This window comes from Polyergus mexicanus, unplaced genomic scaffold (assembly GCF_030449975.1).
Source record: "Polyergus mexicanus isolate NDT 795.1 unplaced genomic scaffold, iyPolMexi1.0 SCAF_13, whole genome shotgun sequence".
NCBI classification, from domain to species: domain Eukaryota; kingdom Metazoa; phylum Arthropoda; class Insecta; order Hymenoptera; family Formicidae; genus Polyergus; species Polyergus mexicanus.
The window spans coordinates 513531-531952 of NW_027223333.1; the positions used below are offsets into that span (position 1 = coordinate 513531).

Here is an 18422-nt window from a genome sequence, read left to right on the forward strand (position 1 = left end):
CGAGCCGCCTTCGATATATGCCTAGTCTACCATCAATAGTAATTACACAGATAATAGTCAAGTCTGTGATGAAATTGTACAGGATGACTCAAAAGATGCGTACTAATGGTTCGTAGGATTTTAAAGCCATCCCTTTAAAAGCGAAAGTTTAGTCCGAGAAAAAAAGCTTCGACAATCTAAAAGTATGACAGTTTATGTAAAGATTTTTGTTTATGTCAAATCAAAAAATACAACAAAATTATCCAGAAATTTGAAGAAATTCATGAATTTAGATAGACATCTCACATTGCAATAAAACAGGAATTTTCAAACGCCTATCGGTTTTTTTATTACCAATCTAAAAATAACTATAGATAAGAGAAAAATGTTTGAACAATTTAATGCAAGTATTCAGATCTTTGGTAGAATAAAATATATTTCTCGGATTAATTTTTTTTCCATAAAATTTTGGATGCACTAACAAAATGCCCTCTTGCCTTACTTACGCATTTTAAGCACCCCGAGTGCATATATCACTATTACACAATGTACAGTCGCACTATATTACGACGTTATCGCGATAAGTGTGATGAAGCTACTAGTTTATATCCATCAGTATTCTCGTGTGAAGGTACCGATACAATTACTAGCATACATGGTGGTGCTGATAGAAAGAGGAGGAAACGAATGGCCGCCAGTGAACATACACGTGATGTAGGCGTGACTGCATTTGGCATTCAGACTTTTTGCGCAAATTTCTGTCTACATTAGATCGCGCTCAAGGACCGATCTGTGATCTGATATAACGCGATAATTTTGTATGAGATATATATATATATATATATATCACTTATAAAAAAACATAAAATAAACAGAATTACAAAAATGCACTGGTGAAAAGAAGCATTTTTTTGAAACACTCTTGACATAACAAATAAGAAAGAAAAAAGGATTGTGAGAAGGGAGAGGGAATTGCATTTTTTCTGATTTAAATAGATTTGTTGAAATAAGATCTCTCGCGCAGGCAAGAAATCGGTGTGGATACGCCGATAAACATTAAAAAACTTTTATGGCACAATAAAATACCATTTGAATATTTGAAATAAAAATTTTCATTTTTTAAAATTAAAAATTTTATATTTCATACAAATGTTTTGTATGCGCAGATTTATATATATATGTTAAGAGGTTTAAATACTCTCGATGTGAAGTTTATGCTTGAACGCAAGATAATGTGTGATGATACATCGTCACTTGAATTGTATCCTAGAGCGCACATATTGATAATTATGATAATCCGATTTTTTGATGAGCTCTCTGATAAATGTGTCTCTTGAAGCAAAGATTTCTTTGCTTCAACAAAGAAATCTTGATATTTCCGATATAGTTATAGATCTTATAATAATCGTCGAAATCTGATCGCAGAATTATCGAAACAGCGCAAATAGATGGATTATCCGTCGCGATATTATGTGTTAGTTTTTTATTAAATATCAAAAGAGAGGTTCAGTTACATTATTAAATATTTTATCATGCAAAGTGTATTATTTGGCAAAAAAAACTGCTTGTAAATCTCAATCTTTTGATCTATTGAGCGAGAAGATTTAAATATTTGCAAACCAAGATCTCTTCAGATTCTTAGGAATTCATAATTTATAGAGGAAAAAAAATTTATTATTATGTTGCTTAATCGGTTTCTTTTTCCGCAGGATGGTTATGTACAAGAGACGGCAATACTATGCACCCGGTCCATCGACGATGCCGAACAAGAGACAGGGATTGTCGAGTGGTAGCAATCTATACCGGAAGCGAATCGCGTACACCGAGTTGAAGGATATGAACAATGATTGATGACCGCTCGTCGTCTAGACCGAATATCGATTTATTACATGACTAGTGAAAGAAAGTACGCGCACAAGTGTGAAAAGAGAAAAGCAACCGGTAGAATGAAATAAGCGCCGAGAATAGAGTCAGGATCAAGTCACAAAGATGTTCCGAAAACGCCAGAGTACAGAGCGATATGTATTCGTAGTCCTAAGGAAAAGAGCGAGACTGCTGGTGTGCGGCTTACCGAGGTGGGAGATTTATCAACTGATGAAAAAAAAAAAATACAGATGTTCGAAGACAAAATCGCTTTGGCGACGATCTTCCAATCTATGAAACCAAACAATGACAAAATTGATGACAGCACAGTATCCCGGAAGCATTGAAACCAAAGTCTGAGAATCGTTTGGTTCTAATCGCTGTTTCCGTCTGGTAGTGATCGCCGAAAAGGTCGAAAAGGAAGAGGATAAGTGAGAAACAGGTATAATTTATATACTGTAAAAATTATAGCAAAGAGGGAAAATGTGTGCAGATGCGTATGCATAAGACGCCACTCCAACAATAGCAGGATTTAGTTTTAGTTTAGCAAAATATTAGACAGAAAAAAATAATGGAATTTCGTAAATTATTTATTGATTTCTTCGACAAGAAGGTACAATTTTGCGCAGGATCTTTACACAGCATTATCCTATAAGCAGAATCTATTTCAATATCAGAAAGCTATCATTGCTTTATGATATATCATCTTTGATACGTTCTTCTATTTGTTAAGATTATCTTAAAGATAATCTCTTTTCAAATGCGAAATCAAAACATTATAACGATCATTAAAACGTTGAGCTAAAAATGCTACGGTGCCATCCAAATACGTACGAAAACTAATTCTGCACAATGTTACATATATATCCAGCGACTTTTCTTCGCGATGTGAGAAAGTGCGCGCATTTTTATGAGTGTATAGTGACTCGTAAGAAATGGTTTAATAAAGCGATTGATAAAAAAAAAACAGCAGCCAAAACAAAGGTTCTGTTATTTGCAAATACGAACGATTAAAATGTGTGTAAAAATGCGAAAATGACCCAAAATGCGTATGTGATTTATATGCCCATGTGCAGGCAGGATATCACGAAATTGTAAGTATAAATAAATAAATAAATTATTTATTTATTCATACATTTACAATGTATATATATATATACAATATATATATATAATTTAGATAAAACATAGATAGTGAATAATTGACGACAAACTACTAATGAAATAAACTATTGATGAAATCGTGGTATTTTTGCTGATATTTTTATAAACGAGCGAACTTATATTTATCTCGCGTAATGCTAACGATCGATCTGCGGGCGTTTGTTCGCTAAAAATCGATGCGTCGTGTACGACAGTTTATTTATTATCATTTCTTTTTTCTTAAATCAGCTCCACATTAAACTTTGCGATATTGTAATAAAAGGTTGAAAGTTCCTTTGCCAATCTTTTCGAAAGAGCTTTCACACGCTCAACTAGTTCTATTCGTTAGAATGAGAATGATTTCATGGTATATTTATATTTCGTTTAGCGTTAATAGTAAGACTTTGTAGAACTATATCTTGACAGAGTTGTCGAAAGAACTACTTTCTAGAGCGTATATTTAATTGTAACTGCAATATGTTATTTTGCTCTCTCGTTATTACGTAGTATTGTAAGCGCATGCGACGATCCCAAACGATATTGTAATTTTTTCACCATGATAGGGAGTTTCTCGGAGTGACGTAGACAAATCAATCGAATATATAGACGATAATACACAAAAATCTAATTTTCGACCAGTGTGTATAATGCGAAAGTATCTGGTGTTTATTTGCGACGCATCCGAGAAAAGCACGGATTGTACGGAACCTCTTTCAATTACGAACGTTCCACAGATTACGCGATCTAAGTTAAATTGTAAATAATTTTATATACAATGATATACATAAAAAGAGAAGAGAGAAATATGTGGAAAGACATCTGACTAGTGTTATAAGTCGTAAAAAAATTCAACATATTAAATAATCTTTCTTTTATATATATTTACTTGTATTACTTATATATAAATAAAGCCTGTTAGATTCGTCGAATAAAATTGCCGTACACGACGCATTTAACCGAATGCCTAGAACAACAAGTAAAATGGACAATTAAGCAGAGATAAGTCGATTTATAAGAACTGCTAATAGAGAATGACGATCTTTTAAGAGAATTGCCGATTTTATTATGAATAGGGTGTGTGTTTATGTATGGCATCATGCTTGTTGTGATTCTTGGCTTTTATTGTCGTCCGTTTATTTTTAGAACTGTTCCATACTGTTGCAGCCGTACGTATATCATGTGCATATTGCCAAGAGATGCGATAAGCATGAATCTAAGATGAACGACGTTACGTAATAATTAATTGGCTGAAAATAGCTTAAATTGCGTTCAGCTGTAATTTAGGTTTTAATTCAATATTATTAGTGTATATACACACATAATTGATAATATTTGGAATATTTCGAGTGAATTTTCGTTTAAATAATGATGACATGAAAGAAAAATGAAGATAGTAAAAAAGTACATCATGGAACATTAGCATATTCTTTTTTATCGCAAGTATCCTAAGTGTAAATAGTTTCGTCTTCTTTTCGGTTGTTATAATCAGAACTCTTGATACTCTAGTTATGCAATTCTTTATAGTTAATTATTGTATTTAATTAGGATTTTAATCTATTCGTTCGCATTTGTAAATCGTTATACAAATATCAAAAAGAGATTTAATATGAGAACAATCATCATCTCAAATTATAATTATTTAAAAATTTTATTATAATGCAATATACATATTTACATCATTAAAAAATTTTTGTCTAAAATAATTTGATGCAGCAATGAAATGCGTATTTTAAATTGCTAATTTATGATTACGATGAAATTATCTTATCACTTCAAACTTTGTATGCGAAGAGGACGATCGTTTCGAAATTTCGCTTATTTCGATTTCGACGAAGTCAAAAAAATAAAAAAAAAAGTTTCGAGGATCATTTTCCTTCTTACATTTTCGTTTACGCGTGGAAGTTACAACGAAAGGGAGAAAGGAATGCGTTTATATATACAATATAATAAAGTACACAAAAGTTTACACTAAAATATCAGTTAGATATATGCATATACGGAGAAATCAATTTGTTAAATTTTGTATGGCGATAATTTATGATACGTTTCGATCGGTGTTTGTATAATGAAGATGAAATCGCAGATAAACGATATATCTCGTATTAGAAATACGCTACTTCAAAGGAAGCGTTCCTATATTTTAATGTGTATAGGCGTGCGGCGAAATTCGCATCACGGAAGTGCAATTAACGAACTGGATTCTCTTTTAATCGTAATTGCGAAACCGTTGAAGGTCTTTTTCACAGATAGATCTATCTTTATTTAAGCGCGATTCAGGATTATACGCAATGACGAATGATCTTGTTTATTTATTGGATAATCTTATTCATTGACAAGAGCAGTATTAGCAGAGAACGTGCGAAAGCGAATGAATTAAGCGCTTTCTGCTGAAAGCATGTGTCATAAATATTATGGAAAATATAAATGCACCATATGAGTATTTTCACAGGTTTGCGTTGTAATAAATATTAATTTTCAAAAGAATTGTTAGGAGCATTATGTTCACTTCTTGCATCCACAACGTAAAAAGAAAAGAAGACGATAATTAGTTTAAATAATTTTTCTCTGATATTTTGATATGTGTATAATAATATTAGGGAAAAGATATTCCTTTTTCTTCTATATCCTTTCACTATCAAGTAATATTTCGCTTATATTTTATAAAAGTGTACGATTTCAATTATTTTAATCAAGATTTTAATTATTATACATATTTTATATGCGTTAGATGAGAAAAGAATGCGAATTTCAGCCGCGCGATGAACATGGGCGATCAAGAAATTTCGAAATAAATGCAATTAATGCAATTTGTAAAAATATCTGTATTATATGTACATTTGAATAATTGTGATATTTAGAAATAAGTAGATACATGTTTTTTGCTGTTTTACGTTGCATTCAGTTTTTTTTCTTCATTTCGATGATGCTCGTTTTATTTAAAAATTGGCTGATAATAGTTTAAAAAAAATTTAGTATTCTGTATAAAGATTATTTTGTCTAAAATTCTCTCTCATCCTGATAGAAGAAAACTTTATATACATACATGTTCATATATATATATATATATATATATATATATATTATACTGTCATTCATTTGATGACTTTACTAATAACAAATAGCTAGTTTTTCAGTGAAAATTACATATCGCATGTAAAAGTAATTTTATGCAGTTCTCCTTTCTGTTCCATCCATTAAAAAGATAAGTTATCATAAGGTAAGTAATATTAGTTTTAGTAACGTTGGGAAATAAATAATGTACGAAATATGTTGTAGATGATTATTTGTATTTGTATACAATATTATATAACAACAAGGAAAAATACTGAATGAGAAACAGATGCCTTATTTGGTGTATCACACGGGCGCAAGCCAAAAAAAAACCATGTCGCAATAGAGCATCTATTTGTTGACTATATAATTTAATACTCGTTACTAACAGCAAGGAGAAAAAACCTCTATATGGATTATATTAATGAAACACATATTCTCGTTTCTGTTCTCGGTATCCAGTTCATATACTGTTCTTGCATCGTTTAAGCATATACATTACTAGTACATATACAAGTTATATAAATAAGTGGAATATTATATAACTGACTATTTACTTTATACAATACTTGAAATTTTCTTATAATGAGCATATCATATACTTTACGTAGACATTTGTGTAGATCAGAGTAGTAACAGCTCGTGGAAGAAATTGCGGTTAATTAAGTAATAGTACTGGCTCTGCGTTTTGTGCGAATTTTATGCAATTTTCAAACTTTTTTGCAATATAAGTCATATATAGAAAAATATATATAGATTATATATATCTCAAATGTTCATGTTAATACCCGCAGTAAAGACTTTCATTTAAATTTTTACTTTCGTAATAATCACATGTGCATTATTGTTCGAACTTTTCTATTACATAACATATCTTTTATATTTTTTTTTTTTCTATAATCCTTATAAACTCAACGTATTGATTTATAGAAAGTTTATATAAGTAAAAATTATCGCGATTATTCTACAAGAAAGCTATTAATGCATGTTATATAAATATAAACATTATTTTATAATTTTTTATCTTCTAACGTGAGACATATGAATATCCAGATGTATATTCAATTTCAAATAATCGAATAATTAAATAAAATGATGAATGCATGTAAGGTTTATGCTATTATATAAATTTTTTAAAATAATTTTTGTTAAACAAATATATACAATTGCAAAGTATACAGTTTTACAAAATTCAAGAAAGTTATACATTCATCATAAAAATTAAAGCTTCTAATTTCTAAAATTTCTCGATTATACAAACTTCAGTAAAATGTATGCAAATGTAAAGTCGCAAGAAAAAATAGAAATAAATTCTTACATCTTTTGCAATATCGTATTAAAGAACGCGATATTACACTAAAATATTTTACATGCCTAAACCTCAAAAACAGTTATATATAATAATACAATAAGACATGGATATTTATAAAGTTTCATGTCATATGTGTTTTAACTTACCAGATATTGTATAATACTAACAAAAAGTCTTATGAAATCTAATAATCTATGCCTAGAACACAATATAACTATTAGTAATGAGCAACATTTTGATCAATAAATGAGTTAAATTAATTCGGAATATAAGTTTGACATCGCGTTTTACGAATAAGAAAAGACGAGGCGAAAAGAGAAGATAAAGTATCCAAAATTAACGCTTTAGTGCACCGATACATATTCACCTGTTGATAGTCATATTTCCAGAATAAATCGACATATTTTTTTTCACAGGTAGCCGCCTAATTTTATATATGATAATTCTAGAATAAATATCTATCACAAAGGCTGGTCTAATATATATATATATATATATATATATATATATATATATATATATATATATGTTGCTTTCATAGTTTATAAACTTTCTAATTTATTCGCGTCACAATAATTGTGTTCAAGAAAGAACGATTGTACACAATAGTCGAATCAAATAATTGTTAATATTTAATAAAGATAATTTTCATAAATGGTTTTCGGACATGCTCTGTAAGCATCAAAATATCGGAATCCAACTTTGTCCAAGTTTCCAATTTTAAAATAAGATGATGCATGTGAATTGTTATACAAATTTCATAATTGTTATCAAATATCGCGAAAAATATAAATAAAATAACAAATAAAGATAAAATAAAATCTACGACAAAAAATTACATTCTGATTTGGATGTCGCGCGTTTTCTAAAAAAGCCCAACGTGTATGACACACATTATAATAATACTAGTTACAGTAGGACACTTATTTAGTCTAACTATTTACAATCCGTATCGCCTAAAATTTGCTACGTCGGCTTAATGAGAATCGCGTTAATAATAAATACGATTACGAGGACATATAAGTGTTTCGCTATAAAGTGTTTCTGTTGTACTTTTACCATGATTCGCTGATCCGTTACTTTCTCAGTAGTATCGAATATTCGATTGTGCATTGGACTATTGGATCAACGACCACTATAGGTCATTCTTAGGCAGTAATGAACCAGTGGAGAGTCCTTGTCCCTCATAATACTATACAGTTCATTAATTTACACGACTTGCAGCGGAATATTCATATCCCTGTTTAAAAACTAGTCGCGTTCACACAAATACTCACTGTCTCTTCGCAAAAAACCTTTTGCGCTATACCAGTTGCAAAATTGTTATAAAGGCTGGCTCTTCTCACATTCTAACTCGCGTTGCCACTTTAAACCGCGCTATCGGCGTTCTTGCTTTCATGCCGCTCGTGATTCGTGTAACGCAAAAGAGGATCGTCGACGTTTATGGTTCCCATTTCTTCTTCGTTATTAGCAGAATTAGTCACGACCCCCTCTGATAAATATGAGAATGTAATGTTATGCATCAATAATGGAATAATTAAAAATATATACATAATATTAATAATTATTTGATATGTTATTAATATTTTATTAATAATATATATGAGAGAAAGAGAGAAAAATATGCTAAACTCTTTTTGTAAATTTTTTTTTACTTACCAGGTAAGCACAATTGTAGCTGATCATTGCTGGGATTAGTGCTATCTCCGGTTCCACTGTCCTTGCTGTGCTGCGAGCTCGTATCCAGATACAGTTGCGTTTGTGCTTCCGGTATAGTTAGTACGACCGTCGTCGCCGGCAGGGCAGTGGTATCCTGTGCGAGATTTAAGCGACGTCGGGTTTTGTAAATTACGACTACCCAAATCACGGAAGTAGCAACGGCGCAACATACAACGGTTATTATTATCAAGCCCAGTATTTCGGAGTCATTTAGCACGGAAGTCGGAGCTGTGGATATGACAAAGAGACCGACATAAGGTTTAGCCAAGCAAAACTCCTTCATCACGATTCTATTATAAGGTTTCTAATTACCTGGATTAACTGTGAGATACGACTCGCCGACAATACTGCCCAATGAATTACTCATCTCGCACTCGTAATTACCAGCGTCACCGGTGATCGTGTTGACGATGATCAACAACTGATCCTCGGCGGTGAAAAAGTGACGTTCCGTTGCCTGCAATGGACTACCATTCTTTCGCCACGATAATTTCGGACGTGGCGAACCACTGGCCATGCATTCAAGCACGATCGAGCGACCTACCATGATTTCTTTATTCTCCATCGGCTTTACAAAGGATGGTGCTTCTGAAAAGGAAAAGTATTATATATACATATAAAAATTCCAGGTTTTTCATGTTATAAAAAAGATAATTCTTCACCTAATATAGTAAGGGTAGCGTTTGCAACAATAGTGCCAGCTAAATTTTGCGCAGTACACGAATAAACTCCGTTGTCAGCCATTTTGACATTTATTATAAATAGTACGTCGTCCGTGGGCATCATGTGCATACGTCTTTCCCTCGCAGCTGGGAAATCATTTCCTCCGTCCTTCTGCCAGGCTATCTGTGGGGACGGTTGTCCCTCGGCGGAGCATTCCAGACGCGCGGTGCTTCCAGCATTTACTCGTATATCGTGTGGAATTTTAGAGAATGACGGATAAACTAGAAAGCAAAATACGCAAAGAATGTTACTTAACCCATTAAAGTCTATAATTGTATAAAATCATAATTAAAAATCACAATTGCGTTTATTTTCGAACAATCTCATATTAAATTAATTTAGAAAATTTAGAATCCGCGAGAAAAATTTAAGAGAATTATTACTAAAATTATTTTATTCATAATAATCTTTGTCTCGTTTTCTCTCTTTAAAATGCAATGTCGGTTGGTTAACACTTCATTAACATAATTAAGGATAATGAACATGTACAGCTTACCCAATACGTTCAGTATAGCTTTGGCCGAGTACGTAGTTCCATAATTGTTTGTCACCATGCACTGATATTTCCCCGCATTAGCGTGAGTGACGTTAGTAAGATGTAACATAGACGTTGCCTTCGTTACTCCACTCTCAGAGGAACCGATGTTGGTTTGCAGATTCGCATCATCTAATTCCACATTATTATGTTTCCAGATGAAATGGAGCGGTGCGTCAGAGGTGCTGGTTGCACGACAGATCAGTGTCACATTGTCCCCTTTAATACTCATTTGGCTCATGGGTTCATGAATGATTCGTGGTTTTGGATATTCATCTGTAATAGTGAAGAGAAAATTTTGATGAAAAGATAAAATTACAAAAGACAGGAAAATTAAAAAAAAAATACATTTTCTGATATACTATAATAATACTAACCACAAGTAAAGTTTGCATGATGTAACTGAGTTAATGACATGCCCTGCAACCAATGTGGATAACCGCAGAACAATTCAGCTTCGCTGTAATGATGTTCTTGCAACCACATGCTTAGCCATTGAAGTCCACAATCGCAAACTAAAGCTTCTATATATAAATAAAAAAAATGCAATTAATAAAAAATATTAGCAAAAATATAATTAAAGATACATATGATTAGAGAGAGATATCCAAGAGTATCTATATATTTAAAATTTATACAGTAAAATTTATATAGTAAAATTTTTTTAACTTACGGGTATTCATTTTAAGTTTGCTCAGACTAGACATTGGAAAGAAGGCATTTTCCTGAATAGATGTAACATTGTTTCCGATTAAATCAAGCTCATTGACGCGAGTCAGGCCGATGAAAGCATTTTGATTTATGGATTTTATTCTATTGTGTGCCAGACCCAGTCTCCACAACTGACCAAGTGGGGAGAATGCACCACCAATATCCTCTACCATATAGGATATCTTATTCGAATTAAGTTCCCTTTAAAACAGAAGCGATTGTAATACAGCAACAGTAAATATAACAAAAATATGAAAAATATGGTATATAAAAAATATATATGCATACAGAATGCGAAGATTTGTAGTAAAATTAAATGCTCCATCTGAGATGTATGCTATCTGATTATGATCCAGCTTAAGCCTTTCCAATTTTGTAAGATATTCAAAGGAACCTCGGTCTATAGAGGTCAATTCGTTATGTGACAAGTCTCTAAAAAAAGTAAAAAAAACGAAATCGTTTAGTTATAGTTTACAAACAGAAGATAATAAGTTAATGCCATATATTGTAAACTGTATACTCATGTTATGTATTATAAAAGTATTACTGACATCTCCAATATTTCTCTGCATATATCCCATGCTTGAGGTTCAATCGTTGAAATCTGATTGTGTGACAAAGTAAGCTTTTGCAAATGTTCCAATCCGAACAAACCACCTTTCCTGACAGTGGTTAACATATTGAAGTCAAGATGTAATAGTATCAAATTTTTAAGTGGCCAAAAAGCTCCATCATCCAGCATGTCAATTCTATTTCTTCTTAGATGCAATTCCTCCAAACTCTTTAAATTTTTTAAACTTAATCCATGAATTTGTCGCAGATTATTTCTGTTCACTTCTCTACAACATATTAATAAATAGATCTCTCTTCAATATAATATTTTATATAAATTTATAAAATATCATGAATATATTATAGGATATGTTAATGTGCTTACAATTTTCGTAATTTTCCCAAATTTGTGAAAAGATCTTTCAACTGTGTCAAATTGTTTTTATTTAAACGAAGCTCTTCCAGTAAATTTAGATTATCCAAACTTCCATTTTCAATTATTCCTATATTGTTCGCATTCAGATTTCTAGAATTGCATAGAAACATAATCTAGTATATTAATGTCATATATATAGACTTATAAAATAACGATTAAAATACATACAAATGCACAAGTTGATTAGGAGCAAGGAAGGATCCCTTTTGAAGGACACTTATTTTATTCCCACTGAGATCCAGGTATTGAAGCTGTTGCAAACTGAGCAATGCAGTCCCGTTTATACTAGTAATTAAGTTATGGGATCTGCAATTATAATACTTATAACTGTCATTGCATAAATATTATTAATAAGAGATATTCTTTATATCAGACTGTATTTAAAAAATTCTCAATCCACACATGCCGAGTACTTACAGCGTAAGATGAGTAATATTCTTAATAAATACGAGATCTGGCAATTGTGTTAACTGATTTTTATTCACTTTAAGTTCGCGTAATTGTGCAACATCCGATAAGGCGATAGTAAAATTATCTCCGAGTTTATTAGCACTTACATCTCTAAAATTATAGAGAATCATAAATAAAACTAACAATAAATTGTAAAAAATGATTATTGAAAGAATTTAAATAACTTGAAAATCATATATACGTATATTAAAAATCTGTTAAAAAATAGATGTATTACGTGCTTACAATTTTTTGAGTTTTGTTAAATGAAGCAATGAGTCAAATTCCAAGTTAGCAATATTGTTGTCCTTTAATTCTCTGAAAAAAATAAAAAATTTAAATTATATTTATTAATATCATATAATAAATATATCCAAAACAATTTTTAAACTTTTTTTATTATTTTTGTATAATGCATTAATATCAATAGAAACGAAATTATATCTATTCAATCTTTCCATCAGGCATTACATAATAATATAATTTTATACATATTAACATTGTAGACCAATAAATTTAATATGTTTAAATTTCAATAGTTCATAGTTATACTAACAAATATGGTGTGATATAAATATAAACATACACATGAAAATTTTTGTATAGTTTATAAAGAAATTAATTCCATGTATAAGGATTTCTTTTTTATTTAGATTCATATGTTGTATAAGATGGAAGTGTATATATATTATCTCTCTTGGACTAAACTATACACCTTAATATCTTAAATAGCATATATATGAATCTTCCCTACTTAGATCTTGCTATCCTTGACTCTGAGTACTGGGGGACTTTACAATGATCAGCCATCATTACACATAGCACCCTATATGGTAGCCAATAGAGACCTGGCCATGTATTTGTAGAATAAGTTTTATCAATCTGACCATTTAGTGCAGCGAAGGGACAAGCAACCCACATGCAGTCATAACAAGCAATATTATTCCCCCTGATTTAACTTCCAAATAATATAGAGTAATAACAGTTATCATCCAATAAATAATAAATTGCTGTATATGTAATATCCGCTGTTTACCAATTCTTATTTTAAATAAATAATTTGCCAATTTGTGCATACTAAATGTATCAGTTTGTAATTTTATAAAAGAACTTGTACAACCTTGTTAAAAATTATGATAAACTATTGTAAAATATAAAACGTAAAATATAAAAATTTATGATCAAGTTTAAAACAAAATAAAAATTTATATTTAATATTTATTGTTTATCTTTTTAATTAATATTTAATGTCTCTCTATTTAATTAATATTTAATGTCATTCTTTTTTAAATCACTTAAAAATTATTTAAATAACTTATTAAAGATAATTGAAATGTTCTTTAAAATATAACTTAATTATTTTATCATTAAACTGATAAATTATTTATAACAAATTTCTTCATAATTGAAATATATTATTAAACATATTGTCTCTATATTAATAAATATTTTAAAAGGAGAGAATCATAGAAATAAATTATAAAAATCTTTAGATGACTGAGCATAAAATATATATGTGCATATTCCGTGTGGTTTTTATTTCCATTGCGAATTCCTTTTCTATCTTATCTGTGTTAGCTCAGGTTACACAGCAAGTATACAAGTCCAGCTTCTATGATCCACCATAATTGGCAACGAATCATCCTTAGATCTTTAAAAGTGAAACAAATCATACACCTTCATTCCAATAATAAATGAAATGCATTCCGCAACTTCAAAATATTCCCATTCTGTATCGCATGTACAATAGTAATCTTACAGGAAAAATGAGATATTATTTACGATAAAAGTCTGATACAATAAAGCTTCCTCTTCCTCTAACGCCATCAACGCCAGGATTTACTCACAGGATCTCCGTCCACGGTGGCAGCCCACTAGGTGCCTCGATCAGTTGCAGCTCGTTGCAGGCGACCAAATTGCCGAGACAGGCGCACTCGACCGGGCAGCTGTCCGTCTTGTCGTACAGCGACAATCTCGTCGATTCAGCGACGCTCGCGCGAGCAATGAGCGCGAGGAGGCAGACGGCTAGCGGAATCCTCCTCCGTTCAGGGAGACGACGACGTCTCGGCATCGCCGAGCACCACGACATCGCGTATACGCCCACGCACGCGGAGAGATACGCGCCAGAGAGTTTAAATCCCGCTCGGATTAATCGGTCACCTCGCGACGCTCACCGTTGTTGCCGCGCAGCCCCATCGCCGCGGATTCGTGAGAAGACAACGACGCCGCTCATAGGCGAGCGAATTGCCATAATGACGAAGAAGCGATGGCCTCCCCACGTACGCGTACGTTCGATCGCGCTGTCGGGTCAAAACAAACTCTCTCGCCTCTTCTCTCAAAAACGCAACGACCCACACACCATGATGACGCCTACGGGACGATCCAGAGATGGACCAGAGACCCGATCGCGCTCCCGTGTGTATGTACGCGCGTAGGCGGCGTCATCTGGCGAGTCACCAAAAGAAAAGTGCGTGACACCGAGATCCTCAGGATCGTTTTACAACGGATTTATCTTTCTTCCTCTTGCAATTTTTCTCTTCGTTCTTCGAGTATTTTGTTTCAAGTGTTCTCTCTTTTCTCTCTCTCTCTCTCTCTCTCTCCTATTTCGCTAATCCGCTGAAAAAATTTCCGAATTTTCTTCTACAATTTTATTCGCCTTCTCCTGTCATCATGTGTACAAATTTCATTCGAGATTCGCACTGATCGCGGTGATCTTATATTCGCAAAACTGTGGCATTGGAAGCGGACTTTATATTCCGTTTGACATTCGCGAAATTAACCAATCAAAGAGAGAAGATCCTGGTCGCGATTGGTCAATCAAACGCGTCGAAAGCTTCGTAGTGTCAAACGGAATACATCCCATGTGCTCTCTTGTATAAGATTTGATTCACGTAAGAATGCGCAATCCGCAATACGCGAGGCGACCGGTTACCGGTTCTATGCGCGATACATGCGACGAACATATTGTCGCAAGTCGCAATATCGGGCAACGACGGAGAATTGAACGAATTGGTGATAAAACATTTCATTGTCGCGACGCAATTCGTCTTACGCTAAATCCTCGTACAAGTACGGTCCGATATTCGTCTCTTTATTGTATTATATATTTATTATATTATATTTTGCTCAATAATAGTATCAAAGATCTGAAGACGTACGATCGACATGGAGGAGAAGTTGTTGCAAATTCTTGAGGACGTTGGGTGAGTAGTCGCACAGATTATATATCGCGAAAAATTCATGATATTCCAATATTTTAAATCTCAAAAAAGAATATAGAGAGATTCCAAATAAAATAAATTATTATTTTATTATAATTGATAAGCTTGTCTCTAGTAATTTTTTTACTGAAAATATTGTAGGATACAGACTTACGTTTTTAATGATTTTATAGGTACACAGGACCAATGCTTGACACCGACAAGCTATCACACGCCCTGAAACTTGGCGCAAAGTCGCCAGACTTCACTAGTCTTGTAGGTTGGTTTGCTGAACAACTCGCAACATTTATCGAAACAGATGAGACTGTTCACGCAACAACAAGCGCAGACGATGCTAGTTCCTTTCTCCTAGAATTAAGCTTTTTTCTGAAGGAAATAGGATGCGTAAATGAGAAACTAATGACTGGACATGTAAATCAAAGACTGGCTAATGAATCTGAAAGAGCTATTCTGATAGAGTTCTTAGCTGCAGAACTTATGGCTTGTAAATTATTGGAAGTGAAATATCCTAAAGAGGAAAAACAGATGGAAGTTACTATTGTAAGTATTTTAAACAGTAATGAATAAAGTCGTAGGATTTATAATCTGTACGTTACGGAGCATTGTAAATGATTCTAACTTGTGAATGATACAATCAAAATGTTAATGATATTGCTAGATATATATCTGATTATTCTCTATTTACAGGATGAGAGCGATACTGCAAGAAGCTTGAAAAATATTCTGGTAACACTAAAGTTTCAAAAACCACCGGATAATATTTTGCCTGAATTATTGTTCTCGAGACTAGAAACTAAATTATCAGAAGTACTAAAGACTGTGTCGACTGATCATTTAGGGAAACCACTTATAGATATAGAACTCTCTGCTAAGCAATGGGACAAATTGAGTAAATTACAAGAAGAAATGCACAAAGAGTACACAATTCGTCGTGAAATGTTACTTAAACGTCTTGATGTTACAGTTCAATCATTTTTGGTAAGAATTACTTTGTGAAATAAAAGTTAAAGTTTTTCATAAATGTAAATTAACGTTTCTATTATATCGATCATTATACACTTAATATATCACTCAACATGTAATAATTTTATTTATAGTGGTCGGACAGGATAAAGCTACAGGAAAATGCGGTAAATACTAGATATGAAGAGAGAAGAAAGACCCTGAAAAACGAACCGAAGGTGACAATAGCCGATCTATTGGCAGCAAGAAACGATCTAGCTGTGATCGAAAAAATGAGTAATGCAAGTGTTCGTAAGAACACACGAAGCAAAGTCAACAGTGTCATTATCGGAGCGGTGCCAGACAGAGGTGGCAGACCGTACGAACAAGAACCACCTCCACCAGAGATGCCACCATGGCAGAAGGACAGAGTTCAAGGACCACAAGGACCACAATCATTCCAGTAAGAATCGATAAAAGTTATATAAAGCAACTTTATAAATTGGATCATAAGCAAAAAATAATAAAGCAGTAATAAACTATATTTATTAACTGTACTATAATTACACAATATCTTTTTTCTCTCTCTTTTTTTTTTAGGGGCGGAAGAGGAGGAAAAAGCGGTGGAGATAGAGGTCACGGAGGTGGCAGGGGAGGAGGAAGCGGCGGCTATCGCGATCATAAAGACGCCGGTAGCAATTTCGGCCAAAACTTGGATTATCAGCAATCTCAATACTCTGGCCATGGGCATAGAGAATGTTATCCGGATCATAGAGACACAGGAGGATATCAGAGAGGTGGTAGTGGTGGTGGTAGAGGAAGCGGAAATTATCGAAGAAATTCCGGTGCGAATTACGGTCAAAATTACAATCAAAGTTATGGTCAAAGCTGTGACTATCAACAACCGCAGTATTCTGGCCAAAGAGATTCTTATGGAAGTGACAATCGAAGTGGTGGAAACTATTATCAAGACAGGAGAGAAAGTGGAGGAAGGGAAGAAGGTGGAAGGGGAGGCAGAGTTCAAGGTGGATGGAATCAAGGTGGCAATAATTCTGGCATGAATAGTTATCAACGCAGCGGCTACAATAGAGGCAGAGGTCGACAATACTGAATTTTGATCGTAACAAAGGCTTATATTACGAGCTATGATGAAATTAAAATAATCATGTGATGATATTAATAATTACTATTATTCATGCTTATGCTTATAACTCACGTGTAATACAAAATGTATAAGTGTCTGGTCTTGAAATCTTTAAGCTTAAAGTATCTCTAGATGAGATAATAATTTTGAATTGTTATTTTTAGAACATATTTAGTTAACAATATTTAAAAAATTGTAATATTACTGTTAAGAGCTATTATGTATTACTCTCACACAAGGAGCATCACTTTTAAAATGACAGCTTTTAATTTCGTCATTATAATCAATTGAAATATGTATATATATATAACTATGCTATGTTTTCCACAAAAGTCAAGCATAATAAAAATACAATAATTATGTAAATATATATTTGTCCACTTGTCTAAAGTAGATGCTTGGAATTAATTTATAATCCATAATGAGATATAAAGACTGTAAATTAAACTATGAAAATACAATGAATTATGCAAATATATATAAAAATAACATACTAAATACAATATCGCATATATATAATCCTCATTAAATCCTTAATGTTTGAAAATATTGCCTCACTTTCGCATACATTAGAAAATGATAATAATCTTTAAGATTTACGGCGATGAAGTCGTCCTCATATTTCAAGTCTTATATTTATA

The 18422-nt window shown here is 32.5% G+C and overlaps 3 protein-coding genes across 12 annotated transcripts in view; 2 read left to right on the plus strand and 1 right to left on the minus strand.

The window, feature by feature from the left end:
* The window catches only part of LOC138938926 (trehalase), a 46495-nt gene extending 40693 nt beyond the window's left edge, over positions 1–5802 (plus strand). For all 8 annotated transcript variants that reach the window (XM_070306331.1, XM_070306341.1, XM_070306336.1 and 5 more), the window contains one exon: positions 1689–5802. In XM_070306331.1, coding sequence (XP_070162432.1) covers positions 1689–1830 — 142 coding nt within the window. In that variant the 3' untranslated portion in view covers positions 1831–5802. The remainder of the gene's footprint in view (positions 1–1688) is intronic.
* Positions 5803–7852: 2050 nt separating this feature from the next.
* On the minus strand, positions 7853–15130 carry LOC138939049 (leucine-rich repeats and immunoglobulin-like domains protein 3). Of its 2 annotated transcripts, none has more exons than XM_070306518.1 (14): positions 14322–15130; positions 12721–12792; positions 12442–12585; positions 12193–12330; positions 11974–12114; positions 11588–11875; positions 11325–11468; positions 10999–11237; positions 10703–10849; positions 10287–10601; positions 9730–10011; positions 9380–9655; positions 9008–9295; positions 7853–8840 (listed from the first exon to the last, which is right to left on the minus strand). In XM_070306518.1, exons 1-14 carry the CDS (start codon positions 14561–14563, stop codon positions 8716–8718), a joined length of 2841 nt encoding a protein of 946 aa, XP_070162619.1. In that variant the 5' UTR covers positions 14564–15130; the 3' UTR covers positions 7853–8715. The 2 variants fall into 2 exon arrangements, with proteins under 2 accessions (XP_070162619.1, XP_070162620.1); XM_070306519.1 differs by lacking the exon at positions 14322–15130 and adding an exon at positions 13229–13533.
* Positions 15131–15383: 253 nt separating this feature from the next.
* Positions 15384–18232, plus strand: LOC138939052 (protein FAM98A). Of its 2 annotated transcripts, XM_070306527.1 has the most exons (6): positions 15384–15543; positions 15611–15677; positions 15869–16235; positions 16383–16673; positions 16793–17100; positions 17238–18232. In XM_070306527.1, exons 2-6 carry the CDS (start codon positions 15640–15642, stop codon positions 17746–17748), a joined length of 1515 nt encoding a protein of 504 aa, XP_070162628.1. In that variant the 5' UTR covers positions 15384–15543; positions 15611–15639; the 3' UTR covers positions 17749–18232. The 2 variants fall into 2 exon arrangements, with proteins under 2 accessions (XP_070162628.1, XP_070162627.1); XM_070306526.1 differs by having other exon boundaries at positions 15384–15677.
* The last annotated feature ends 190 nt before the right edge of the window (positions 18233–18422 follow it).